The sequence below is a fragment of the Vombatus ursinus genome, unplaced genomic scaffold (assembly GCF_900497805.2).
Source record: "Vombatus ursinus unplaced genomic scaffold, bare-nosed wombat genome assembly UNPS02014801.1, whole genome shotgun sequence".
Taxonomy (NCBI): domain Eukaryota; kingdom Metazoa; phylum Chordata; class Mammalia; order Diprotodontia; family Vombatidae; genus Vombatus; species Vombatus ursinus.
Window position 1 is genome coordinate 9,221,715 of NW_020954579.1, and position 25,970 is coordinate 9,247,684.

General features: G+C 36.6%; 1 protein-coding gene across 1 annotated transcript in view; it reads right to left on the bottom strand.

Annotated features, from left to right (window-relative positions):
- Window positions 1–25,970, bottom strand: part of NSF (N-ethylmaleimide sensitive factor, vesicle fusing ATPase) — a 210,981-nt gene that overhangs the window by 158,723 nt on the left and 26,288 nt on the right. Inside the window, 3 exon segments of the mRNA XM_027872966.1 lie at window positions 8,248–8,287; window positions 12,288–12,387; window positions 18,600–18,685. Coding sequence (XP_027728767.1) covers window positions 8,248–8,287; window positions 12,288–12,387; window positions 18,600–18,685 — 226 coding nt within the window.

The following is a 25,970-nucleotide window of genomic DNA, read 5'->3' on the forward strand; positions in this document are numbered from 1 at the left end:
TTCCATTCTTCCAATCACCTAGGCTTGACAGCTTTGAATTACTCTTGGCTTTTCCTTCTCTCTCATCGCCCATTTACACATGGATGCCAAGCCTATTAATTATACCTCTGCAACAGTCCTATTTATCCTCCTCTTTCCATTTCCATTGTCACCATCCTGGTTCAGGACTTACCCTGTTCATGTAAACTATCACTGATGCCTGATTAATTTTTCCCCACTCCAATTTATCATTTGCAATCACTACCAAAATAATTTTTCTAATGCACAGGTCTGGTCATATCACTCTCCTATTCAAAAAACCTTCAGGAGTGCTATACTACCTAACAAATAAAATACAAGCTGGCAGTCAATCTGAATTTGTAGCCTAATTTCACAGTATTTCTTCTCACATACTTTGTACTCCAGTCAGGTTGCCTACTGTTTCCCAATCTCATCCTGAACCTTTTGTAGGTTCATTCCTGGAATAGATTTTTCCTATAACTCTGCTTGTTGAAACCTTTCTTTCCCTTTGTTTCAGAGTCCAGGACAGCCATAACCTTCACCAGGAGACCTTCCTTTCCTTCTTCCCCTCCAATGAATTTGTCCTGACACTTTGACCTGTCCTTGGCACTTGAAATATTCTAATTTATTTTAGCTAGGTACATGTCCCATTCTTCCTACTGGATTGTAAGTTTTTCTACAGCAGGAGTTTTTAACCTGAGGTTTGATATATTTTATAACTATATTTCAACATAACTGGTTTTCTTTGTAATTCTACGTAATTCATACATTTAAAAACCTTATTCTGAGAAAAACTCCATTGTCTTGAGAGACTGACAAAGGAGTCCATGACAGAAGAAAAGTTAGGAAGCCTTACTCTAGCATAGGGCCTAGAACAGATTCTCCCCAGTGCCTAACAGCACACTTCACATAATAGGCACTTAATAAATGTTTTTTGTTATTTTAAGATCTTTAATATACTGCTGCTTAAAAATACATTTGTTCATTTAGCAGACATTAAACACCTACTACTTATGTAAAAAGCATTATGCTAGGCATCAGGCATACAAGATAAAACATGGCACAGCCTCTGCCCTCAAGCAGCTTACATTTTACAGGGATTGAGGGGGAGGAAGGAGAGAGAATATGACTGTACATAGGAAGTAAAAGTACAAGGCAGGGTATGATGGGTGCGAGGCAGGGAATCAGACAATTTGACAGAAAAATTTGAGGAGTGAGAGAACACTTTCAGCCAGTGGTGGGGCATAGGGTCATCAGGAAAGGCTACATGCAGGAGGTAACATCTCAGTTGAGCTTTAAAGGAAAAGAAGGATTTTACATATCTACTGAGCTTCTAGTTAATTAATTCCATTTTTTACTTAAAACAAACTATGTTGGTGATTTATTCACTTAGTTAATAAATTATTATTCAGATATTCTCGTCCTATAAATCAAAACAAAAGTGTCTGCTAATTCATGACAACAGCATTTACATACAATAGGCATTTAGAATTGCACACTACAAAGGCAAATAGCAAAGAATCAGCAAGCAGAAATGAGACATCAAATTAGACATTTCAATTTTAACTAAGTTCCCAAATTCAAACTAAGACATCAAGCTTTGAAGCACTATTAATAATTAAGAACAATGTTCTAGCCCCTTTGATCTAAAAATTACAGTCCTCTACCAACACCAAGCAATTATCAAGAATAAAACAAGGTTAGTAAAAGAGAATTAATGAGAACTAAATGGCAAATGACTGTCAGAATGACACAAAACAAGAACCAAAAAAGATTCTCGATACAAAATTAATTTGATTAGCACACATTACTTTTTAACAAAGTGTTAATTTTTAATAACACATTAGCATTTACGATCTTGCTTTAAAAAAAAAGTTGGAAAAACTTATATATTAAGTTATTCTTCCTAAATATGACATAGTAATTTTATGAGAGTTACTTTGAAGGACATTTTCCCATCTTTCTAAGAGGAAATAATGGAAAGAGCATTAAAGCTGGAGTTGTGGTAAGAGCCAAACTGGCCCCAACCTCTCTCTCCAGCCTTAGTGAAGATTACTTTCCCTCTTGTGCCCTTCTATCCAGCCAAACTGGCCTTCTCTCTGTTCCTCATACAACACTCAATCTCCCACCTCCAGGCCTCTGCACATGCTTGGAATGCACTCTCTCTACCTCTACTTCACATTCTCTTCCTTTGAGATTCCACTCAAGCACCATTTTGCGCATGAAATCTTTCCTGATCACCTAACTCTTGGTGCCCTTTCTCCCAAACTACTTTATATTTAACTCTTTTGTATGTATTTGCATTTATTCACTTTTTATTTATACTGTATATATTTATGTATGTCCTTATTTTCTCCCATGTTAGAATGAAAGCTCCGTAGGAGTAGGAATTATTTCAGGCTTTGTACTTGTATCCATAGCACTCAGCACAGTACTCAGCCCTAATCAGACACTAAAAATCAAGGTTTGAATGTCATTGACTGATTGTTACAATCCATCTTACTCCACGCAAAGCTCTTCTTGTTTCTCTAGACTCACTCATTCTTTTCTTCCTTCACTGCACTCAATCTGCCAAATATCCCTCCTAGATCATCTATAATCACAAATCTGTTGAATCAAGATCTGTTTTGCAATTTCAGCACTTAAGAGTTTAGGTTATTTGTTTCTTTTAAAATACATGTATACTGCCATCAGGTTTAAGTAGTGTGACACTACTATCAGAGGAAACTAGCAAAATACATTTTCACTGGACTTCAAGATAGTAGCTCTCTGCTCAAACAATAACCCAGATTTATGGAATCTGATTTTTAGAACTGGAAGGGGACCTATAGGCCTAATCCAATATGCACATTTTACAGATGAGGATACCAAGGAGGTTAAATGGTTTATCTAATGTCACAGAGCAAATTAGTGACAAAACTAGGTCTAGAACCCAGGTGTCCTGGCAATAGGATCAGAGTTGAACTGGAAAGGACCTTAAACATCCTCTATTTAGTACAGCCCCTCATTTTGCAGATTCACTTTAACAAACATTTATTATAAACAGATGTGGAAACTAACACCCTAAAGAAATTAAGTGATTTTTCCCGAGGTCACACAATTTAAGTAGAAGTCCTCTCTACATTATACCTACCATATACCTTCCCCTCTAGGAATTTCCATATGTCTTTATAACCCCCCCCAAAAATCTTTACTAAAAGTTAAACTTTTCCTGTGCTTTTAAGTATTTAAATTTGTGTGTGTGTGTGTATATATATATATATATATATATATAAATAATATTTAAAAATGACACATGAATCTTTTCTTAGTAATTACTATTAATATTTGTGTTTTTTTCTTTTATCTCCATACTTGCCTTCATAAGACCACCTCAGATCTTCTCGCCTTTCACTGACATTAAATCTCCCTATTCTAAGGAACTTGACACTGTTTCCACTACTATTCTATCTGAAGGAAGTATGACTACAGGAAACCTTTATGCAAAACATTCTTCCATCAACTTATTCCTAATGTACCTCCCCAGCAAATTTTAGTTCAACCCCTGTCCTCCTTCTACAAGAAAAATACATGTGATCCAGTAGGCAAGAAAACTTTTTAAAATGTTTTATTCTGAACTTAAAACACCAAATAAAAATGTTTATTCTACATATGAAGTAGAAAAGAAAAAGGTTTACATGAAACAGTGCATCTCCACTATGTGCAGCTTGCTTTTTCTTTCAAATGTAGAAAGAATTCCACAAGTAACTTATAAAGCTGTCCTGCTCATCTATATTTTCTGTTTGTCTATACTTCCTGTTCATCTATACTGCCTGTTGGCCTCCCTTCTATCATCTCCTACACATTCTTTACAATGTTTCAATGCCTCTCTCTTCTCTCTGTCTCCATCTCTCTCTCATTTTGGCAACTTCATCCCCTTCTCTGACCACTTCTCCCTGCAAATTGAAGGAGAAAAGGAAAAACCAAACCATTCTAATAAATATGCCTAGTCAAGCAAAACAAATTCCCACTTTAGTCATGTTTGAAAATGTGTCTCTTTCTATACCTTGAATCCATCACTGCTCTTATACAAGTTTTATCATCAGTCCTCTGAATTCATGGCTGATGACTGTACCAATCAGAGCTAAGTCTTTAGAGTTGTTTTTCTTTTATAGGTTGTTGTTATCCAATTAGCTCTAAATCTCTATGATTACTTAGTCTTCTCCAAATCAGAGGTTGTTGTATAATTTTACTCTTTAAGAAAAAAACAAAATGTTAAACTGTAGGCCAATGTTTGAAAAACTCAAAAATATAAATTGCTCTGGAAAGGACTCTCTTTTTAACAATAAATTCTAGGAAAACTGTACAGTAGTTTGTCAGAAACTAGGTTTATACCTTCATAATAAGTGATCTAAATATAAAAGTTAACATCATTTAAAAAACTAGAAGAAAATAAGAACAGGCACTTCTCACAAGTATAACTAGAAGGAAAATTCTTAACTATCCTTAAAAAGACTACAGAATATCATAAAAGATAAATTATATTGTTCTGATTACATAAAATTAAGATGCTTTTATACAGATAACATCAATGAAGGAAGAATTAGAAGGGAAACTTTAGAATAGGAAAATATATTTGTATGAAATATCACCAATAAAAGTCTATCCAGTGTGGCAGAGTGGATAAAGAGCTTGCTTTGGAAGCAGGAAGCTCTGAGTTTATTACTAGATGTGTTACTCTGAACAAATTATTCAACCTTAGTCTTCAAGGCCACTATCTAAGACTATAAGCTTCAGAGAAAATTGCAGACTTGCATTGGTAGGAGTCTCCTCTTCTGGAAGCTCCATATGCTAATGAAATCACAGATCAATCCAGTTCTTATCCCTATTCTATCCAAAATATAGAGATCTAACACAAATATATAACATTGAGCTATTTCTCTCAAATTGGTCAGATCAAATACGCATTTATTAAGTGCCTACTATGTGCCAGGTGCTAGAGATACACACACACACACACACACACACACACACACTCTAAAAATACAACAGTCCTAGCTCTCAAGGAGCTTACATTCTTTTAAAGAATATAGTTTCCAAAAAACCCACCACATGCAAACATGCTCCAATTCACTAATTGTAAGAGAAATACAAATTAAAACAACCTTGGGGTTTCACTTTACACAATACACATTGGCAATTAGGACAAAAAATGGACAGTTCAAAGTTGAAGGGGCTGTGGAAAAACAAGAATGTACTGAGTTGTAAAGTAGTTCTGGATTTCAATCGAGAATTATGTAAGAAAAGTGAAAGAACTCCCTAAACCCTTTGACACTGACTCAGAGATCCCACTATTGGTCAAGTAAGTCAAAATGCAGGAACAAGATCCAATATGTACCAAAACCTTCACAGTATTTTTTGGTGGAAGAACTGGAAACAAAGTGGGTACCTATCTATTGGGGAATGACTGAAAAAAAATGTTATATGAATTTAATGGAATATTATTATATATTAAGGAGTGTGGAACATTAGGAATTCAGAGTTCAAAGATTTGCATAATGCATGCAGAGTGGAAGAAAAGCTGAACCAAGAAAACATGTACAATGACTACAACAATGAAAAGATCACTAAAAGGAAACTAAACTCTAAATAACTGAAAATAAAAATGGAGATATCAAAGAACAGATAATGAAACTTATCTCCTCACCATCCTCTTTATACAGAAGGAATATGAGTACACAATATTGTATACAATATCGGATGTAGTCACTGTATCATTTTTTTCTTAATTGTTTTTCTTTGTCACAAAAGAAGATTCAAACTGGAAAGAAAGAGGTGAAATGACTATAAGGTAAAGACAAAAGGCATCAAGAAAACCTATTTTTTTAAATACATAAAAGTTTCTTCTCAGGCCAGAACGCCTGACCTAAGTGCACAGAATGCGAATGTTAGTTATTAGCTTTTTGTTAGGTTTTCTCTAGTACAGGTTTAGAAGTTGCTCTATTAAACCATTCATCCTCCACTAAAGCCATACTACAATGCTCCATCATGAAAGTGACCCTAGTAAAAACGCTGACAGGTCCTGCCTTTATAGCTGAAAAGGAAGACTTCAGGTATGGACAGGATGGTAGGCCTATCACGGAAGGACCAGTCTAGGTAAACCAGGGGAGGCTAACCACCAGAGGGTTGATGATGATTATTTTTTCTCCCCTCATCCATAAAAAGTCTGCATCAATAGAAAGAAAATCTTTATGTTTGAAAGGGCAGATGCCTGACAAGTAACCATATCCTTGATAAGAGAATTAAACATTCTGAAGAGTAAGTTAAAAAGAAAATATATTACCTCTTTCCTTTCCTCTTAGAGTGTGCTGTAGCTAAAAATATAATACAGTTCACCCAACCCAAAACAAGTTCATACTCAACTGTTATATGTTGCCACAGGCATCTCTAGACAATGCTATTCTTCCTTTATTACTGAGCTTACACCCCTTAATTATTTAAAATCTTCTGTTTTCTTTCAAGTTCCAAATTCTCCTCCTTGATGTTCCCCTTACTACTAAGGATTTCACAGTCTATTTTACTGTGAAAACTGTGTTGTAGCTCTCCTATCTACCCTTCTCTCTCAACCTCAGATAGCCTCCTCCAAAGCCATGTTTTCATTCTTCCTAACCAACTTGGAAAAAAAAAAAGATGTTGCACTCTACCTGGGAAAGTAAAATCATCAGACTTCAATTTTTCTTCTTCAGCATTCCTCAGATCCTATATTTATCCATTTCTACAGCCAAAACACTCATCCAAGTCCTATTCAATTCATCAAACTTCTCCCCAATCTCCCCTTTAAGTGGAACTTGGAACCATTTTCTTTAGGAATCACTGTGATGAAAGCCAGATAAATGCAATGACTTCCAATTGACTCCTGAATAAAGTCCAAGTTTATAAAACCAAAGGATTTTAGAGCTAGAAGGAATGCAAAATAATCCAGTACAGTCCCTTTGCTTGAAAGATAAGGAAGCAATCACATGACTCCTTTGTCCTATACGTGTTGCAAAACCCACCCTTTTCTCCTGCTAAAATGCACTTCAGACTTTCTAATTCAACCTGGTAAACCTATTTCCTGCCCTTCAATTATATTTGTTCCTACCTCTATGCTCTTGTTTATAATTGTTTTCATTTCCTAGACTGTCCTTCTGCTATCCTTTCTACCAAGCCATATTCTTCCTTCACCTCAAAATCCTGTTTAAAGTCCACTCCTTACTGCTCCTTATGAAATGGTAAATATGATGGATTCAGGAAAACCTGGGAAGATTTACATAAAAAGAAGTGAGCAGATCAGGAAAACAATTTCTATAATATAAAGGAAAACAACTATGAAAGACTTAGAATGTTGATCAATTCCAAGACTAATCGTGACTTCAGAAGACCAATAATGAAGCATGTTTCCCACCTCTTGGCAGAGAGGTGACGGACTAGGGGTGCAAAATGCAACTTCTGTTTTCAGATATAGTCAATGTGTTGATCTGTTTTACCTGACTACACTTATTACAAAGGAAAATTTCTGTTTTGAAACTAAGGAGGGAGAGTTGGTGGGTAGTGATAGTGATTAAAAAAAAAAAATACCGTACTGAAACATTAAAAGAACACATAACAGAGAGAAGGAAGTTCAGAAGGAGACACAGAGAAGCAGGCATTTTGTTAATAGTGTTAAATTTAACATACACTTAAAAAAACTACAAATAACCTAAGTTTACAGTTTCATAGATGATCCTCTTTTCAGATCTTCTTCTTACACTGTAATGTTCAAGTTTGTTGCTGTTTAAGGTCAAAATGAAAAAAAAGAAAAACTGTAAAATCTGCTTCTCCCCATACAATACACAAAGAAAGTCTTCCCCAATTAAATTCATCTGTCTCCAACAAGATTACATTCACCCCATATTACCTCAGCACTTATTATGCATGTAATTCCAAATAGTTATATTTGTTTGCACTTTATACTTTGAAACAATTTAAAGTTTGCATATTTTCCTTGTATATATTCTGTGAACTATGTATATGAGTGCCCTGATTTCCACTCAATTATAAACTCCTAAGAGGTAGGGACTACAGACATTTCCTTTATACTCTGGACTTTTAATAGAGTTTTCATATCACAGCGAATGTCCACTCTTATTGTCTGACATACACTCAAGTAAAGAAAAATATAGATTCATTTAGTTCAATAATTTTGGGAAATCATGGAAAATAATTTTAAAAGTTAAATAACATACTTACCTTCTATCTCTTGCCCAATAGAAAGTCCAGCCCATTTTCGCTGCAGAGAGAAAAAAGAAGGAACTTCAGGAAACAACTAGTCAAAGGCAAAGAAACATGGTAAGAACTTTCTTTGTTTCAGGGAAATGTATGCATTCAACAGAAAAAGTCTGGTGTATGTGCCTTCAAAAGAAGGCAGGATGGTGTAGAAGTATAAAGCAAGCCAGGCTCTGAATAAGAAGAGCCCTTGCTCCCCACATACTGGTGATGTGATCTGAGATAATTACTTCTCTTGAACTTCCACCTTCTCCCCTATAAAGTAGGGAGAATAATAATATTTGCACTACGTATCTCACATAGTTATTGAGGATCAAACAAGATAATACCTGTAATACTTCAAGATCCTAAAGCACCATACAAATGTAAGCTATTATAGGATATAATACAGGTGTTAATCTGCCCAATGTAGCTTAGCCCATCTATTTGCAAAGGGTCAAGTAACCATGTGTTTACTACACTATGAGTTACTTGAGCAAAGAGACTGTCATTTTTCAATCTTTGTATTGCCTTACAACATTACAGGCATTTTTAAAATGTTGAGTATATTTCTCCTGTGGAGGTATCTCAATTCTCATTTAGAGACTATATATTGTTATTTACTACATGATCTTTAACAAACAAAATGACCTGGTTTCTTGGCATAAAGGAGACAAATAAGTAAATAAGAAAAGGCCTAAAGGGATATTGGAAGCTGACATACTAAAACTTGCCATTAGACAGCCTGATGGTAAGTGAAGTAGGTAGAAACACCAAAAATCAGATACAGTTGTGCTATATTTCCTTACGGGTATAAGGATTACTCAGAATCATCAAGAAAAAGGTGGATGATGGTCAATATCTCTTTCCAAAATGTTTGAATAAAAGCAGCTGTAGAACTTTTGAAGGGGAAAGCTTCAGTTATCTAAAAAAAAATTTCACTTACATAAAACAGCTGATGATGACCAATAAATGAGGTACTACCCTCATTTTTTGAGTATGTTTACTGAGTTAATGACAATAAAACAGGCATAAATGATTCTGCCTATAAGTAGTCATTATTTACGTTTAATCTCATAAAAAGGAATTCTGCTTTTATGTATCTATCTTATAAGTGATGGGATGAGTCTGACATGTAATACTTTTAAATCCACACAAACAGATTTTTCACTGGCAGTCTGAGTTCCTGAGCAATAAATTTGTTCCAAATCTGGGACTTCACAGGTATATGAAGCTCCCCAGTGAGGAAATTCTCCTATCAATGCAGATGGATAAGTGTTCTAAAAAGTAGTCTCCAGAGTTGCCTGGAAGCACTAAGAGGTTCAGTGTCCTTGTCCAAGATCACACAGCTGAAATGTGTCAGAGGCAAGACCTGAAATAGGCCTTCCTAATTCGGAAGACAGTTCTCTATCAATATTCATGCTGCTACTAGATCTCACTGACTCTGACGCCAGCTCTCTAGCCACCATACCACACTGCTTCTCTTAAGCAATGAATAAACAGCACAAACTAAATTATCCTAAGAAAAATAAATTATATCTACAAGGTGCTCTAATTTTCTTTTCAAAGAGCTCTTAATTGAATAAGCCACAGTATAATAGAAAGAACAATGGATGTAGGACTAGGGGACCTGGGCTCAAGTCTTAACTCTCCTTCTTACTCCCTCTATGATCTGGGACAGTTTCCTCATCTGCAAGACAGGGGCACCAGACTGGCTGATCTTTCAGGATCCTTCCAATTCTAAATGCTATGAAAACATTTTCACACAATTTTGGAGACAAAAATTGGCAACATGGACTATGTAATCCTTTAAGGCCTTTCTCCACATTCTAGCCAGATGGACTGGCCAGAAGGAAATGAAAGGCCAGAATGTGATTTGTAAGAAATTCAAGTCTGAGCTATAACTAATAATAACAGCCGCTGACATTTATATAGAGCCTCAAGTTTTGTAAAATGCCTTATCTCACTTGATCCTTATACATTGTGAGATGGGTATATCCCTTTCACAAATGAGAGAACTGAGGTTCAAAGAGGCTGTGATTTGCCCATGGTCACAGAGTTAGTAAGTGCCAGAAACAGGATACAAACCCAGTGCTCTGGAGTCAGAAGACCTGAGTTCAAATCCCACCTCTGACACTTGCATCCTGTATAATCTTTGGTATGTCATTTCACCTCCATAGGCTTCAATTTCCTTAACTGTAAAATGAGGGTCCCTGAGGTTCCCTTCATTCCTAGAACTATGATCATGACTATAATTGCCTAGACACCTTGTACAGTGTTCTTGATACTTTCACTCTCAATTTTAATTATTTCTGATTAAGATCCAAAGGACAATGAAAGAAGTAATTATCAGAGGGTTGGAAAACCTCAGATAGATGCTTGAGCATCACAGGTTTTTGTAATAAACTTCATTGTGTTCAAGTCCAAGCCACAATAGCTTTTCAACAAGTCAATCCTCCTAGTTACCTTTCACCTCCCCACCCAGATTCTCTTCCACTAAATCATCCTTCCGCTATACCCTCTGGTTCTCTTAAATTCCAAAAGCCAATTCATGAAAACTAATCCCAATATTAGTGTCTCACACAATGCCTTTCATTAGCATGCAGCACAACAGCAAGCTATTGAAGAAATAAGTAATTTACCACAAAGCAAGAGCCTTAAGGATGCTGTAGATCAGGTACCTAACACCCAGAAGTCCACAGGTGACTCTGAGCTGTTCCAGCCCCCCAATTTATATTCAGCAGCATTCTGTTCAGATAAATAAGTGTCCCTTTGTTTGAACAATATGTAACTAAATTAACAAATCCTTGTGGAGACAAATAAAGATTTAGAAATAGCAGTAAAATAAATTATGGATAGAAATCTTCATTTTAGATGCAATTTGAGTTTGAGACTATTTCTCTAAGTCACACTTTTATCTCTGGGACAACCTCCTCTGGTCAGATCAGAGCTAAGACTAGTCTTAGACTGACCTGATTAACACACGTATGCAGACCCTCTCCCAACCTGCTACCCCCCCTCCTCCCTCCACCCAATTCCCCAGAAGATTCAGAATAGATTAGTCGCCATATGTCTGTGAAACTCTAAAGTAGACAGGATGGAATAGAAAGGTAGTTTGAGGTCTCTCCCTACAGAATTCATGCTACACTAAAGGAATCAAGATATCTGAATAAAACGACATCTGCCAAAAATCCCCTGAACAAGCCTGGGGCTGGTCCACATCTTAGGCTTCTTTTGTCCACTTCTGTCCTCCAGGTGTCTCTCAGGTGCTGAAGTTGCCCTACTTTTTAGGACCCAAGTTAAAAGCTGGCACTAACTAGCAACCCGAAGAAGCAGTCAGTCAGTCAATTATTTATTAAAGCAGCTGCTATGTGTCACAACTGTACTATGTGCTGGAAGCAATAACTATCCATCTAACCGTAAAAATAATGTGACCATTGGTATTATTACAAGAATAGCAACATAAAGGTCAGAGTTTTAGAGTTGATGTAATAGTACATTTAGATTGCCTTTGGTTACTAGGTGTGCCCAATCAGACGTAAATTTTGGACATGTTTCTGAGCTGTCAAATTCATATACTAGAATGCTGAATTTTAAAAATCATACTGCATTACATAATTTTACAGTACAATTTTACATTATAATAGTACATTGTATTACATAATTTTAGGACATAAGGCAACTTTCCAAGAGGACTGCTGTTTTAACTTCTATTTTACCTTGGGTATTAATACTGAAACACCTTGATAAATAGCCTCCTGCTTCAACGATCTAAGTCAACTAACATAATAGCAAAATTAAAATGTAGAAAGAGAAAAGATCACAGAAATAAAAGCAAAGATACTTAGGATGGTCACAGCAAAAAATTCCTGGAAATGAAAAATGTATACCTATATTCCTTGTAACATGACACCCATGAAATTATCTTCTACTTGAATCAGAAGTTACAAGAGATATCTAGATAAAAGTAATGATCCTGCCACCATTTTCAAGAATTCTTGGAGAGATGTGAATAGCAGTGTTACCTGGGGTAAGCTGAAAGCGATACTGCCTGGAACAACCGATGAATGAGTCCTGAGTGTAAAAGTATATCTGTGATTGGGCGAGGTCCTCACAACCACATGTCTAAAGGAAAGAAATATTGACAGTATTTTATTTTAAAGGAAAATGAGGCTAGGACCCCTTCCCCTAGAATGTTCATTACTAACAAATGGATTTTATTGAGTTCCTAGAGTATACATGACATTTTACCAAACACCCAAATGCCCAAAAATAGAATGCAAAATTTTCAGTTGTTAAATCAACAATTCAGAAATTTTGGCAAGGCTACAGTGTGCATTTTAATTACTATGCTCAAGTTCATCACAAGTAACAATTTATACAGACTTCTTCTTCTCTAGGTAAATCAAATGGCCAGGGCCAGTTCTCTTTTGTCATTAAGATTAAATTAAAAAATGATAAGAATTTCCTCCCAGCTGGTTTTATGGGGAGAAAAACAATAAAATAAACTTTCGATTAATTTGTCTAAAAAAAAGAAAGAAGAAAACCAAATTACCAGTATCAGAAATGAAAACGGGGAATTCACCACCAATGAAGAAGAAATTAAAACAATAATTAGGAACTACTTTGCCCAACTATATGCCAATAAATTTAACAATCTTAGTGAAATGGATGTATATTTACAAAAATACAAATTGCCCAGATTAACAGAAGAGGAAATAAAATACTTAAATAACCCCACTTCAGAAAAAGAAATTGAACAAGCCATCAATGAACTCCCTAAGAAAAACTCTCCAGGGCCAGATGGATTTACAAGTGAATTCTATCAAACATTTAAAGAACAATTAATTCCAATATTATATAAACTATTTGGGAAAATAGATGGAGTCCTACCAAATTTTTTTTATGATACAAATGTGGTGCTGATACCTAAACCAGGAAGAGCCAAAACAGAGAAAGAAAATTATAGACCAATATTCCTAATGAATATAGATGTAAAATTTTTAAATAAAATATTATCGAAGAGATAACAGCAACTATCATAAGGATAATACACTGTGATCAGGTAGGATTAATACCAGGAATGAGGCTGGTTCAATATTAGGAAAACTATCAGTATAACTGACCATTATCAACAACAAAACTAACAAAAATAATATGATTATCTCAACATATGCAGAAAAAGCTTGTGACAACACTCATTCCTATTAAAAACACTAGAGAGCATAGGAATAAATGGAATCTTCCTTAAAATGATAAGTAGCATCTATCTAAAACCATCAGCAAGCACTATATGTAATGGGGATAAGCTAGAAGCCTTCCCAATAAGAGATGGGGTGAAACACGGATGTCCATTATCACCACTGCTATTCAATATTGTACTAGAAATGTTAGCTCTAGCATTAAAAGAAAAAGAAATTGAATGAATTAGAATAGGCAAAGAAGAAACAAAGCTATCAGTCTTTGCAGATGATATGATGTTATACTTAGAGAATCCTAGAGAATCAACTAAAAAACTACTTTAAATAATAAACAACTTCAGCAAAGTTGCAGAATATAAAATAAAGCCATATAAATCATTTGCATTTCTATATATTACTAACAAAGCCCAATAGCAAGAGATAGAAAAAGAAATTCCATTCAAAGTTACTGTAGACATCATAAAATATTTGGGACCCTACCTGCAAGACAAACCCAGGAACTATATGAACACAATTACAAAATGCTTTTCACAGAAACAAAGTCAGATCTAAATAACTGGAAAAATATCAACTGCTCATGGGTAGGTCGAGCTAATATAATAAAAATGACAATTCTACCTAAATTAATTTACTTATTCAGTGCCACACCAATCAAACTACCAAAATATCATTTTATAGAGTTAGAAAAAATAATAAAATTCATCTGGAAGAAAAAGAGGTCCAGAATATCAAGGGAATTAATGAAAAGAAATGCAAGGGAAGGTGACCTAGCCATACCCATCTTAAATTGTATTATAAAGCAGCAATCATCAAAACTACTTGGTACTTGCTAAGAAATAGTGATGGATCAGTGGAATAGATTAGGTACACAAGACAAAGTAGTCAATGACTATAGTAATCTACTGTTTGATAAACCCAAAGACTCCAGCTTTTGGGATAAGAACTCACTATTTAACAAAAACTGCTGAGAAAACTGGAAAATAGTATGGCAGAAACTAGGCACAGACAACATCTTACACTGTATACCAAGAAAAAGTCAAGATGGGTACCTGATTTAGATATAAAGGCTGATACTGTAAGCAAACTAGGAGAGCAAGAAATAGTTTACTTGCAGATTTAAGGAGAACGAAAGAATTTATGACCAAACAAGAGACAGAGAACATTATGAATGTAAAATAGATAATTTTCGTTACATTAAATTGAAAAGTTTTTGCACAAAGCCAATGCAACCAAACTTAGAAGGGAAGCACAAAAAGAATTTTTTACAGCCAGTATCTCTGATAAGGGCCTCATTTCTAAAATATGTAGAGAATTAAGTCAAATCTGTAAGAATACAAATCATTCCCCAATTGATAAATGGTCAAAGGATATGAGTAGGAAGTTTTCAGATGAAGAAATTATAGCCATCTATATAGTCACATGAAAAAATGCTCTAAATCACTACTGATTAGAGAAATGCAAATCAAAACAATTCTGAGGTACCACCTCACACCTATCAGACTGGCCAACATGACAAAACAGGGAAATGATAAACGTTGGAGAAGATGTGGGAAAATTGGAACACTAACGCACTGTTAGTGGAGATGCGAAACAATCCAATCATTGTGGAGAGTAATTTGGAACTATGCCCAAAGGGTTATAAAAATGTGCATACCCTTTGACCCACATAGCGCTTCTAGGGCTGTATCCCAAAGAGATCATACAAATGGGGAAAGGACCCACATATACAAAAATATTTACAGCAGTTCTTTTTGTGGTGGCCAAGAACTGGAAATTGAGGGGATGCCCATCAATTGAGGAATGGCTGAACAAGTTGTGCTATATGAATGTAATGGAATACTATTGTTCCATAAGAATGATGAGCAGGCAGAGCTCAGCAAAACCTGGAAAGATTTACATGAACTGATGCTGAGTGAAGTGAGCAGAACCAGGAGAACATTGTGCACAGTAACAGCAACACTGTGTGATAACTAACTTTGATAGACTTAGTTCTTCTCAGCAATGCAAGGATCTAAGACAACTCCAAAAGACTCATGATGGAAATGCAGATCAAAGCATACTATTTGCTCTCTCTTTTTTTTGTTTGTTTCTTTTTTCTTTCCTGTGATTCCTCCCATTGGTTCTAATTCTTTTTTACAATATGACTAATGTGAAAATATGTTTAATATGAATGTATATGTACAGCCTATATCAGATTGCATGCCATCTTGGGGGGGAAGGGGAAGGAGAGGGAGAAAATTTAGAATTCAAAATCTCATGGAAATAAATGTTGAAAACGAAAAATAAATGAATAAAATAAAAAAGAATAATTTTAAAAAATATTTTCCTCCCTTTTAAAAGTGCTTTTCACTGGTAGTCAGGAATCTAAATTGTAATTTTATTGTTCTTCAAATTGCATCAAATCACATGACAGACTGGCAGAACAGACAAAATTATGGTACATAAAACTGTAATGAGTTACTTCTAAGTAGATTACAGTGCACATTCATAAAAATGCCAAGTAAATCTAAGCAGTTGATTTTCAATTATCTCCTAGACCTAGAAGATCAAACAAGCAAGAAGTTAGATACAATATTATAAAGAACTTAAGTTATATTCATTTTATGAAAAGTGTTGATTTACTATTTCTTCCTGTTAGATTTCTATGATTTAGATCAACATCATTCACCACATACTACAATAAACCCAAAATGGATATGTGACTTGAATATTAAAGATCATACCATAAAAAAATTAGAAAAGAACCATGTCAGATACCTTCCACCATGATGGTTAGAGAGCAAACTCTTAACCAACAAGGGACAGAGACTATTAACCCTATCTCCCCTAAAAAATCAGAGTTCCTAATACATGAAATTGAAAAGCTTTTGTATAAATAAAATTAATGCAATTACATTAAAAAGGAAAATGATTAACTGGATAAAAAATTTCACATTTAATATTTCTTATGAGTTCGATATCCAAGATATATAGATAACTTAATAGCAATTGATAAGACCAAAAGCCTTTGCCCAACAGATAAGTGGTCAAAGGATATGAATCAACAGTTCTCAAAAGAAAATTTGTAAACTATTAACAACCATATCACTAATAAAAAGGGAAATACAAATCAAAACAATTCTGATGTTTCAGAGGGCAAAGGTGACAGAAGGTTTGTGGAAAGGAAAGCATTTAATTTGTTGGTGGAACTGCTAATTAGTCATACCATTCTGGAAAGTAATTTGGAGTTATGCAAAGAAAGTGACTAAAATATCTATACCCTCTGATCCAGAAATTTCACTGTTAGGCATATATTACCAGGAGTTCAATGACAAATAGAAATGTCCCACATACAACAAAATACTTATAGCAGACTTTTTGTAGTAGTAAAGAATTGGAAAAAAGTAAATGCCCATCAACTAGGGAATGTTTGTAAAGAGGCTGTAGTACTCGAATGAAATGTAACATTACTGTGCTGTAAGAAACTAAACTTGATGAGTACAGAGAAGCAAAGGAAAAGCTAAAAGCTAAATGAACTGATGTAGAGTGAAGCAAACAGAACCAGGAAAACACTATACACAATGGCTACAACAAATATAAATGGAAAAGAACAACAAAATAATCAAAACTGAAGGCTACAAAATTGTAATTACCAAGCATGGCTCCAGAGAAGAGATATAGGAAGGTACTTCCTTCCACAATCTTTGCAGAGGCTAAGGCCAGTTCTCTATTGTCCTTAAGGTTAAATTACACACACATTGTCTAAGATGTAGACTTTTTGGACATATTGGTTATTTTTGCTGAACTATTTTTAACTCTTTTTTTATTCTTTGCTATAAGGGATTGCTCTCTGAGAGAAAGAAAGAGGATGATAAATTGGAAAATGTAAGTAATGTAAAAACAAAGGTAACAATAAAAATTTATTTTAAAAAAGATTTCTGTGATTGTTAATTTTTTTCAATATTAATGCTTAATCACTTCAATTTTCTCCTGTTCCAGAGACTTTATTACATCTAAAGTATCTCCTTCATAAATACAGAGCACTCTGATTATCTAAAATAGCAGATTTCCTTTGGCAAATTTTGCCTTAAAATCAGAGTTTAGGACTGGAAGAGATCTTAGAAATCTAGAAACCATATAGCCCAAATATACTTTATAGCTAAAGTAATACTGGCAACATAGAATATTGCAAAAGCACCAGAGTTGGCAAGAGTCAAAATACAAAGGTTCTGTCACTAATTAGCCAATACAATCTCTGCATCTCAGTGTCTTCATTTATAAAACAAGGGATTTGGCTCAGGTGATTGCCTGAGAATTCGATGGCACAAAATTGTAAACAAGATTTGCCACAGTCTACTATACAAATGTTATGGAAATTGAAATACTTTTTTATCAAGCTAAGGAAATGTCAAATGTTCTATGTATGGAAGCCTAAAGATGATAGTAGTTTTAGAATACAAGACTTCTTAACTTTTGGCAGTGGGTGGGTAGGGGAAGCTAGACCTAACTGATAGGCTAGTAACAATTTATAATTTGTTTAAAATGTTATTTGTAAAGATCTTGCGTTTGTTGTGCACCTTCCAGCTCTCATGCTGCATAGGTAATGATACATATTGCAAAAAAACAGTCAGTTTGGTCATCATAAAGCAATCTAAAAAACTCAAATGTTTATGCCTCTACACAATGCATATTTTGCTGCTGTTCAGTCGTGTCTGACTCTTTGTGATCCCATTTGAGGTTTTCTTGGCAAAGATATTGGAGTGGTTTGCCATTTCCTTCTCCAGCTCATTTTACAGATGAGGAAACTGAGGTAAAGTGGGTTAAGTGACTTGCCCAGGGTCACACAGCTAGTAAGTATCTGAGACTGGATTTGAACTCAGGAAGATGAATCTTCCTGACACTAGGCCCAGTGCTCTATCCACTGTGCCAGCTGGCTGTCCCAGATAACACATATGCTAATGATTAATAAAATGTATAAGTTAAATCTGAAAGCACACACCTCTTGCATATCTTCTCTACTTCCCCACCTAAAGAAATGCAGGAAATAAATACATTTCCAATTTTCTCCAATCAATAGGGCAATGTCCAAAAGTTTCTAAAATGGTCCTTACAAAAGTTTTGTTTTATTCTATTTTTTAAAAAGCACTGATTACTCACTGGCCAGATTGGAAGTCCTTTTCATTCACAACTGCACAGTTGCTCAATGACAACTCGTCTGTAGGGCATCTTGCTGCTTGCATAGACTACATGAGAATAAGGGAGGAAAAAGAAGGTCATGAAAATGTCATGCTCTCTCCTAATATTATTCCTAGTCATAACAGATATAATAAGTAAATCCAAGATTTTTATCCAACATGACCCATTTATATACTAAGAGATTGTTAAATTTAATTAGCATATTCTAAGTACCAGGAACATTGTAAGGTTCTGGGAAGAGAAAATGAACAACCAAATAATTCTTGCCCTCTAGCAGCTTACAGCCTGCTGTGGGAAATGACAGTGTACACAGGTAAGCAAATGTGAAATAAATACAAAATATTTGGGGGGAACGTTAACAACTGAGAGCTCAGAAAAGGCTTTTTGTGGGAGATGGCACTTGAGCAAGGCTTTCCAAGTGGCAGACGTGAGGAGAGAACATTTCAGATAAAAGCGACGGGGTAGAAGACTGAGTACAAGGAGATTAAGCAGTACTTAGGAAATAGTTCTCCTAGAAACTGAAGAAATCAGTTTTTAAATTGCTCAACAAAAATGAATGGGAGGGTATATTAAAAATAGTGAAATCCCTTTGGGAAGCCTTTCATCAACAGACTTTTTTTTTTTAAAGTTTGTTATTGTAAAAATTTAGAGGCGACGTCAGATTTATTCTTGCAATTAATCTATAATCTGTGGAAAAGCATCTTTTCAACAACTCTCCAAGGTATGTTGACTAAAGAAGGTATGTTGACTAAACAAATATAATACTGTCGATCACAGTCTGATCAGACTATAAATAATCACATTAACTTTTTATAAAATTAAGCAACTACTGTGTGCAAGAAACTAGACAAAGGAAAAACCAATATGTTCTCTTGTCTTTACTAAATTTGTTCTTCAAATCTCAAACCAAAGTTTATTCTGTTATTCAGAAAGCAAGATTGAAAGGCAGACTAACAGAAAAGGAAACAGATCATTGCTTTTAAAAGGTTGATTAACTATGGCCATCTGTGACCACTTATATAGAACATGACATTAATAAGACCCAATTTAGAGGTTTGGTTACCAAACAAGTTATAGAATTTCAGAGCTGGAAGGGACTTTAATGGCCCTATTGTTCACCCATAACCAAAAAAAGAATCCTCTGTATAACACACCTGAGAAGTGTTCATCCAGCCTTTGTGTGAAACTTCCAATAATTGGGAACCCATTCCCTCCAAACAAGGTCCACTCTGCTTCTGAACAGCTCAAATGGCTAGGAAATTATTTTCTTATATCAAACAAGTCAATCCAGTTTTGGATAGCTCTGCTAGGATGTTTTTCTTTATATCAAGCCTAATTTTGCCTCTCTGTAACTTCTAACAGACAATCCTCTTTTTGCCTTTAAGGGCCAAGTTACCACAGGACAAACTTGTGGATAGTTGAAAATGGTTATGTCTCCAATCAGTCTTCTCCAGACTAATTATACCCAGTTTTTTCAACTAATCCTCACATGGCATGAACTCAGACCCTTTACCATGCTGGTTACCCTCCTCTGCTTACTCTCCAGCTTATTCAGGTCCCTTGTAAATGTGGCCCCCAGAAATGAACACAATATTCCAGAGGAGGTAACTCAATCATATGCCAGATATCGCACAATATGCTTAGGATACAAATACAATATAGATGGTATTTGTTCTCATTCTACTGGGGGATAGAAAACATTTGGAAGTACCTGTGAAGTACATACAAAATACTCCAAAGATTTTAGAGGAATAGATTAAGAACCTGAGAATTAGAAAGGGCCCTTTGAAGGAAGTGGCCCCTGAGCTGAGCCTTGAGAAAGCTAGAGGTTCAAAGAGGCAAAAATGAGGAGGGAGGGCATTCCAGGGATAGGGGAAAGCCAGAGCAAAGACACAGAGACAGGAGATGGTACGTCAAACATAGGAAACAGAAAGTAGGTCAGTCTAACTAAAACATAGGATACATAAGAGGGAATAATGTGTAAAAAGCCCAAAAAAGTAGGATGGAGACTGATGTTAAGAGATGCAAATGTCAAACAGAGGAGTTTGTATTTTATTCTCAATTCAAGAGGGAGTTCCTTGAGCAGGAAAGAGACATGTCAGACCTAAGTTTAGGAAGATCACTGGCAGCTGAATGAAGAATCGGCTAGAACGAAGAGAGACTGGAGGCAGGGAGACTAATCAAAAGGCAAGAGATACTGTGGCCAGAACCAGAATTGTGGTTGTTTGAGTGGAGAGAAGAGGTCATATATAAATGATGCTATAAAGACAGAAAGGACCAGATTTGGTAAATGGATTGGATGTGTGGGGAAAGTGAAAACGAGGAGTCAAAAGATAACACCAAGACTATAACACAGGGTCATGGGGAAGAAGGGGGGTGGTAACAGGAAATTCTGAAAGGGGGACAGGGTTGGGGAAAAGATAATGAGTTCTGTTTTGGACATGTTGAGTTGGAGATGCCTACAGGATATCCTGTTTGAGATTCCAGGAGGCATTTGGAGATGTGTGACTGAACTCAAGAGAGAGATTAGGAACAGATATATACATCTGGAAGTCATCTTTGTACATATAAGTGGACCTATGGAAGCTGATGAGATCACCAAGTGAGACAGGTTACAGCAAAAAGGGAAGTGGACCTTGGGGGACATTCATGGTTAGTGCGGATGGTATGGACGAAGAACCTGAAAAGGAGACTAAGAAGCAGTCAAAGAGATAGGAAAAGCAGGAAAGATAAGTGTCACAAAAAACTAGAGAAGACAACATACCCAGAAGAAGACGGACAACAGTGTCAGGTGCTGCAAAGAGGTCAAGAGGGATCAGTACTGAAAGAAGGCCATTAGATTAGCCCAGTTAAGCATTACTGGCAAGTCTGGAGAGGGGTAGTTTCATTGAATGACTAGGTCAGAAGTCAGAAAGAAGAGGTTTATAAGAGAATGAGAGAAGTGGAGGTACTGAGTACAGATTGCTTTCTTAAGCAATTTAGCTATGAAGAGGTAAGAGGAAGGGAATAGGGATGGTCAGATAAAGTGAAGATTTTTAAAGGATGGGGAAGAAAGAGGCATTTCTACAGGAAACAGGGAAAGAGAAAGTAGACAGGGAGAGGCTGAAGGTAAGAGAGAGTAGGGATGACAGTGGGAGCAATTTCCTGGAGAAGTTGACAGGAGAAAGGGCATATAGAGGGGTCTGCCTTGGCAAGGAGAAGAGCTGCCTATTTGTCTAACAGTGAAGAAGACGGTGGAAGGAGATGTGTGAGTGATATGAAATATGAAGTGGAGAAAGGGGAGTTTTCAGTGAATGGTTCTCAATTTTTTCAGTGAAGAATGAGGTATGGTCCTTGGCTGAGAAGGTAGGGCTTAGAAATGCCATGAGACTTCTAAGGAGAAATAAAAAAAGTTTGGAAAAACCACTGGAGGGTGGGATAGTAATTCAATTAGGGAGGGTTAAACGTTTGCCTTGATACAGTGAGGGCCTAGTTGAGATAAGATAACATAAAATTGTGGTGAGCCCAATAAAGACTGATGATTTTCTTAGGCTCCATTTCAGCAGCACATGAATAGGAAGGAATGATGAAGAGATAGTCTAACTCAGGTTCAAGGTTTGGCAAGGTGGGACTGAAGATAGAACAAGAGGGCAATGGATTTGAAAGTGAAGGGTAGCACAGAGTTGAGTTGGTATACCAAGATGCCGAGATGGGGAAGGGACGAGAGTATAGCCAGTGCAGAGATAATGGCCTGGGACAGAACTGAGGGATGGAGAAGATGGAGATAATAGTGAAAATGAATAGGGTTCGGGGTCATAAGGCACAGAGAAAGATGGAATGATAGAAGATTGTGATGAGATAAGAATTTCATAGTTCATGAACACGGAAGTGGGACATTTGTGAATGATGCTAGATCAAAGTTACAAACATTTCTTTGCATAATGGAAGTGGGGTGGAGGAATAGGTCTTTGGAATTGAATAGAATGAAGAACTGGGATATTAGGGCAGTTGAGAAAGGTATCAATATGTTTTGTGCCTCAGTCAAACTGAGACCTGGGAAAGACCTCAGCTTAAAAAGGCCAAGGTCTCCCACTGCATCCAGAGCCATCTCCAGTCATCTTGATCTATATTTTGCCACTGGGCCCAAAAAGTGAGGATGATGCCTTTCCACAGCCCTACCTCACTTAAACCCAATTCACTTGCAAGTCATGGTATCACCTTCCTGACATCATGGTCCTCTTGGAGAATGAAGGATAAACAACAATATGTATGTCGAACTCTCCAAATATGACGACAATAGATGGGGAGGAGAGAAAGACTGTTAGTCAGGCACTAAACTCACTGAAGGAAGGAGAATACATAACTGAAGCCTGAAGACAGGAGATAAAATGTCATATATGAGAATCAGCGAGAAGACCAGTTTGGTTGTCCATGTAATGTGTGAAAATGAGTAATATGTAATAAATCTGATCAAGAGGCAGATGGGGGAGGGGGCAGCTAGGTGGCACAGTGGATAGAGCACCAGCCCGGGAGTCAGGAGGACCTGAGTTCAAATCCAGCCTCAGACACTTAACACTTAATAGCTGTGTGACCTTGGGCAAGTCACTTAACCCCATTGCCTAGCCAAAAAAAAAAGAAAAAGAGGCAGATGGATTACAGAGTAGAGAGACTAGCTTTGGGGAAACTAATTAGCTATCCATGGTAGTAGTCCAGGTGCTACGTGATGAGGGCTTGAAGGAAGGCCTCCAATAAGCACACACTTAGCATTGAGTGAGGCTTTTTGTCTGAGGCCTTTGTCACTTTAGCATTCACACTGGTACATGAAGACCTTAGCCAGGGGAGCACTAGATATCTGCTTGAGATTCCAATTGTTCCAGGTATGTGGACTATGATGTGGGTTGAACCCTCTGCTCCTACTTTGCTGAGAAATTTGAGAATGTGTTATTTGATCTTCCTCATCTCCCATACTCCATACTTCAAATGCCTTCAACAATTTTTCCTTCTTACATAGAGATTCTAAGTAAGAGCTGGCCCTCCTCCCTGCCCAGATCCGCTACATGTTATACTAATCCCATTCCCTCCTATCTCCAAGAACCTGCCCATCATTCACTTACTCTCACCTTTAATCACGCCTTACTCACTGGCTCTTCCTCTCTCAACCTTCAAACATGGTCAAAGCTTAAAAAAAAATCTTCCTTGACCCAGCCATCCCTTAAAGCTATAATCCTGTACAATATCTTTGCCTGTCCCTTGTTAAATTCCCAGAAAGAATCATCTTCACTGTCTATACTCACTGCCTGCATCTCTGCAGGTCCCCACTAGCATCTCAGTCTGTTTCAATCTGGCTTCCTTACTTGGTCAATCCAGACCAACAAACATTCAAATACCCGCTATATGCAGGTCCATATGTAAGGCATTGTGGATACAAAGTGAAAAAGAAAAACAGAGTCTGACCTCAAGGAACAATTCTACCAGAGAGATGTAATATAAAAATAGACATGTGAAGACATCTATGTGCAAGAGGTAGAGATCCAGAAAGTCTTCTCATGAGCTGAGTCTTGAAGAATACTAGAAATTTTAAGGAGAGAGGTGAAAAGAGAACACATTCCAGGTTTAAGGTACAGTCTGCAAAGGGAGGGAACAGCAAATAAGATCATTTTGTATGGAACTTGGTGAGGCCCTCTTCCTTTGACTTTATCATCTCAAGTTTTCTTTGTATGTTATCTCCTTCCTTTCATAGCCAAACTCCTAAAAAGCCCTTGCCTGCACTTCCTTTCTGCCAGGAGCCCTGTGTCACTGGATCAAAGAGTATATGGTGGGGAGTAAGGTGTAAGAAAACTGGAAAGGCAGCAAGATTTTGTCTCCCATACCCCTGTATTCATGGAAGTATATTCATTTTCCCCTCCATTTTCCCCCACTCCAGCCTTTCAGCACTCTTCTATTTTCTGCCTTCCCCCATTAAGCATCTTGAGAGTAAAGACTGTCTTTCTTTCTGCCTGTATTTGTATTCCCAGCACTTAGTACAGTGCCCGGTACATAACAAGTACTTAATAAATGTTCAGTGATTGACTTTTATAGTTTACTATGGTACTGAATCCATAAATTAATTTAAGGCATCTATAAATACGTAAATGCTTGATGACTGACTTCATTCACACAGTTCTCATCCTAGTTCCTGCCCTCATCACTTCCTGCCTAGACTATGGTAACAGCCTCTTCATGGCTAAATCTATCAAAATAATCTTCCTAGAGCACAGGTCTCATCATTTTATTACCCTGCCTAAGAACCCTTGGTAGCTCCCTGCCTACAGAGCAATGTCAACTCTTCAGTCTAGCATTTCAGGCCTTCCACAAGGTGGCTCTCAAACCACAGGTATTCCAGCCTTTTAAAATACTATTCCCTTTCATAAATTCCACTAGAGAACTAGCTATCCCCTAAACCCAACACTACATCTGGTTCAGTGCATTCCACATACCTAGAATTCACACTCCTTCTTCATTTTGGTTTCTCAGAATGCTTGTCTTCCTTCAAGGCTTAGCTCAATTGTCACTTCCTCTGTGAAGCCTTCCTAGATCCCCTCAGATGTTAATGTTCTTTCCCTCTTAAATTGTCCCTATACTATACCTTTTTGCATACATGTGCATAGAATTACTGATTTAGAGCTGAAAAGGACTTCTGAGGCTATCCAATCCAACTCATTTTATATATGAGTAAACTGAGGCCCAGCAAGGTCAAGTGACCTGCCCAAGCAGGGCACAGACTGTTGTTCTGTTTGTGTCTTTGTGACCCCAGTGCACTGGAGACTAGAACTAATTGAACAGAATGATAGTCACATAGCCAGTTAGTGGCAGGGCCCAGGCTTACTATTCCTGATCTTTCTCCTTCCTGCTCACCTAAAACAAGCCTATTTGCATTATTTATGAAAAAAGGATTTGCTATGAAAATGAATTAAGATTTGAGGAACAGAAAAATTAACCAACTAGAGAACAACCTGTGTTTAAAGCCTTTTAGAAGTTAATTACATTTTCTTTGATTTCATGAAAACAGAACCTCTACTTGACAGTATACCCTGGCAACACTGGGTTATCCTAGTTCACACCCCAGAGGCTACAGAGCAAATGCCTGACTTCTTGGTAGTAGAGGTCCATTCAGTATACTATCTAAAGGAATGGCAGACACCTTTCGGGTCTCCATGACACATTCACATAACAATGGCCTTGGAGGCCAATTTTGGGGAGTTGTTTTTGTTTTCTTTTTTCCCAGAGCATGTCATTGAATAGCCCCTGTTGGAGGTCTGTCTTTGTAAACACACACACACACACACACACACACACACACACACACACACACAC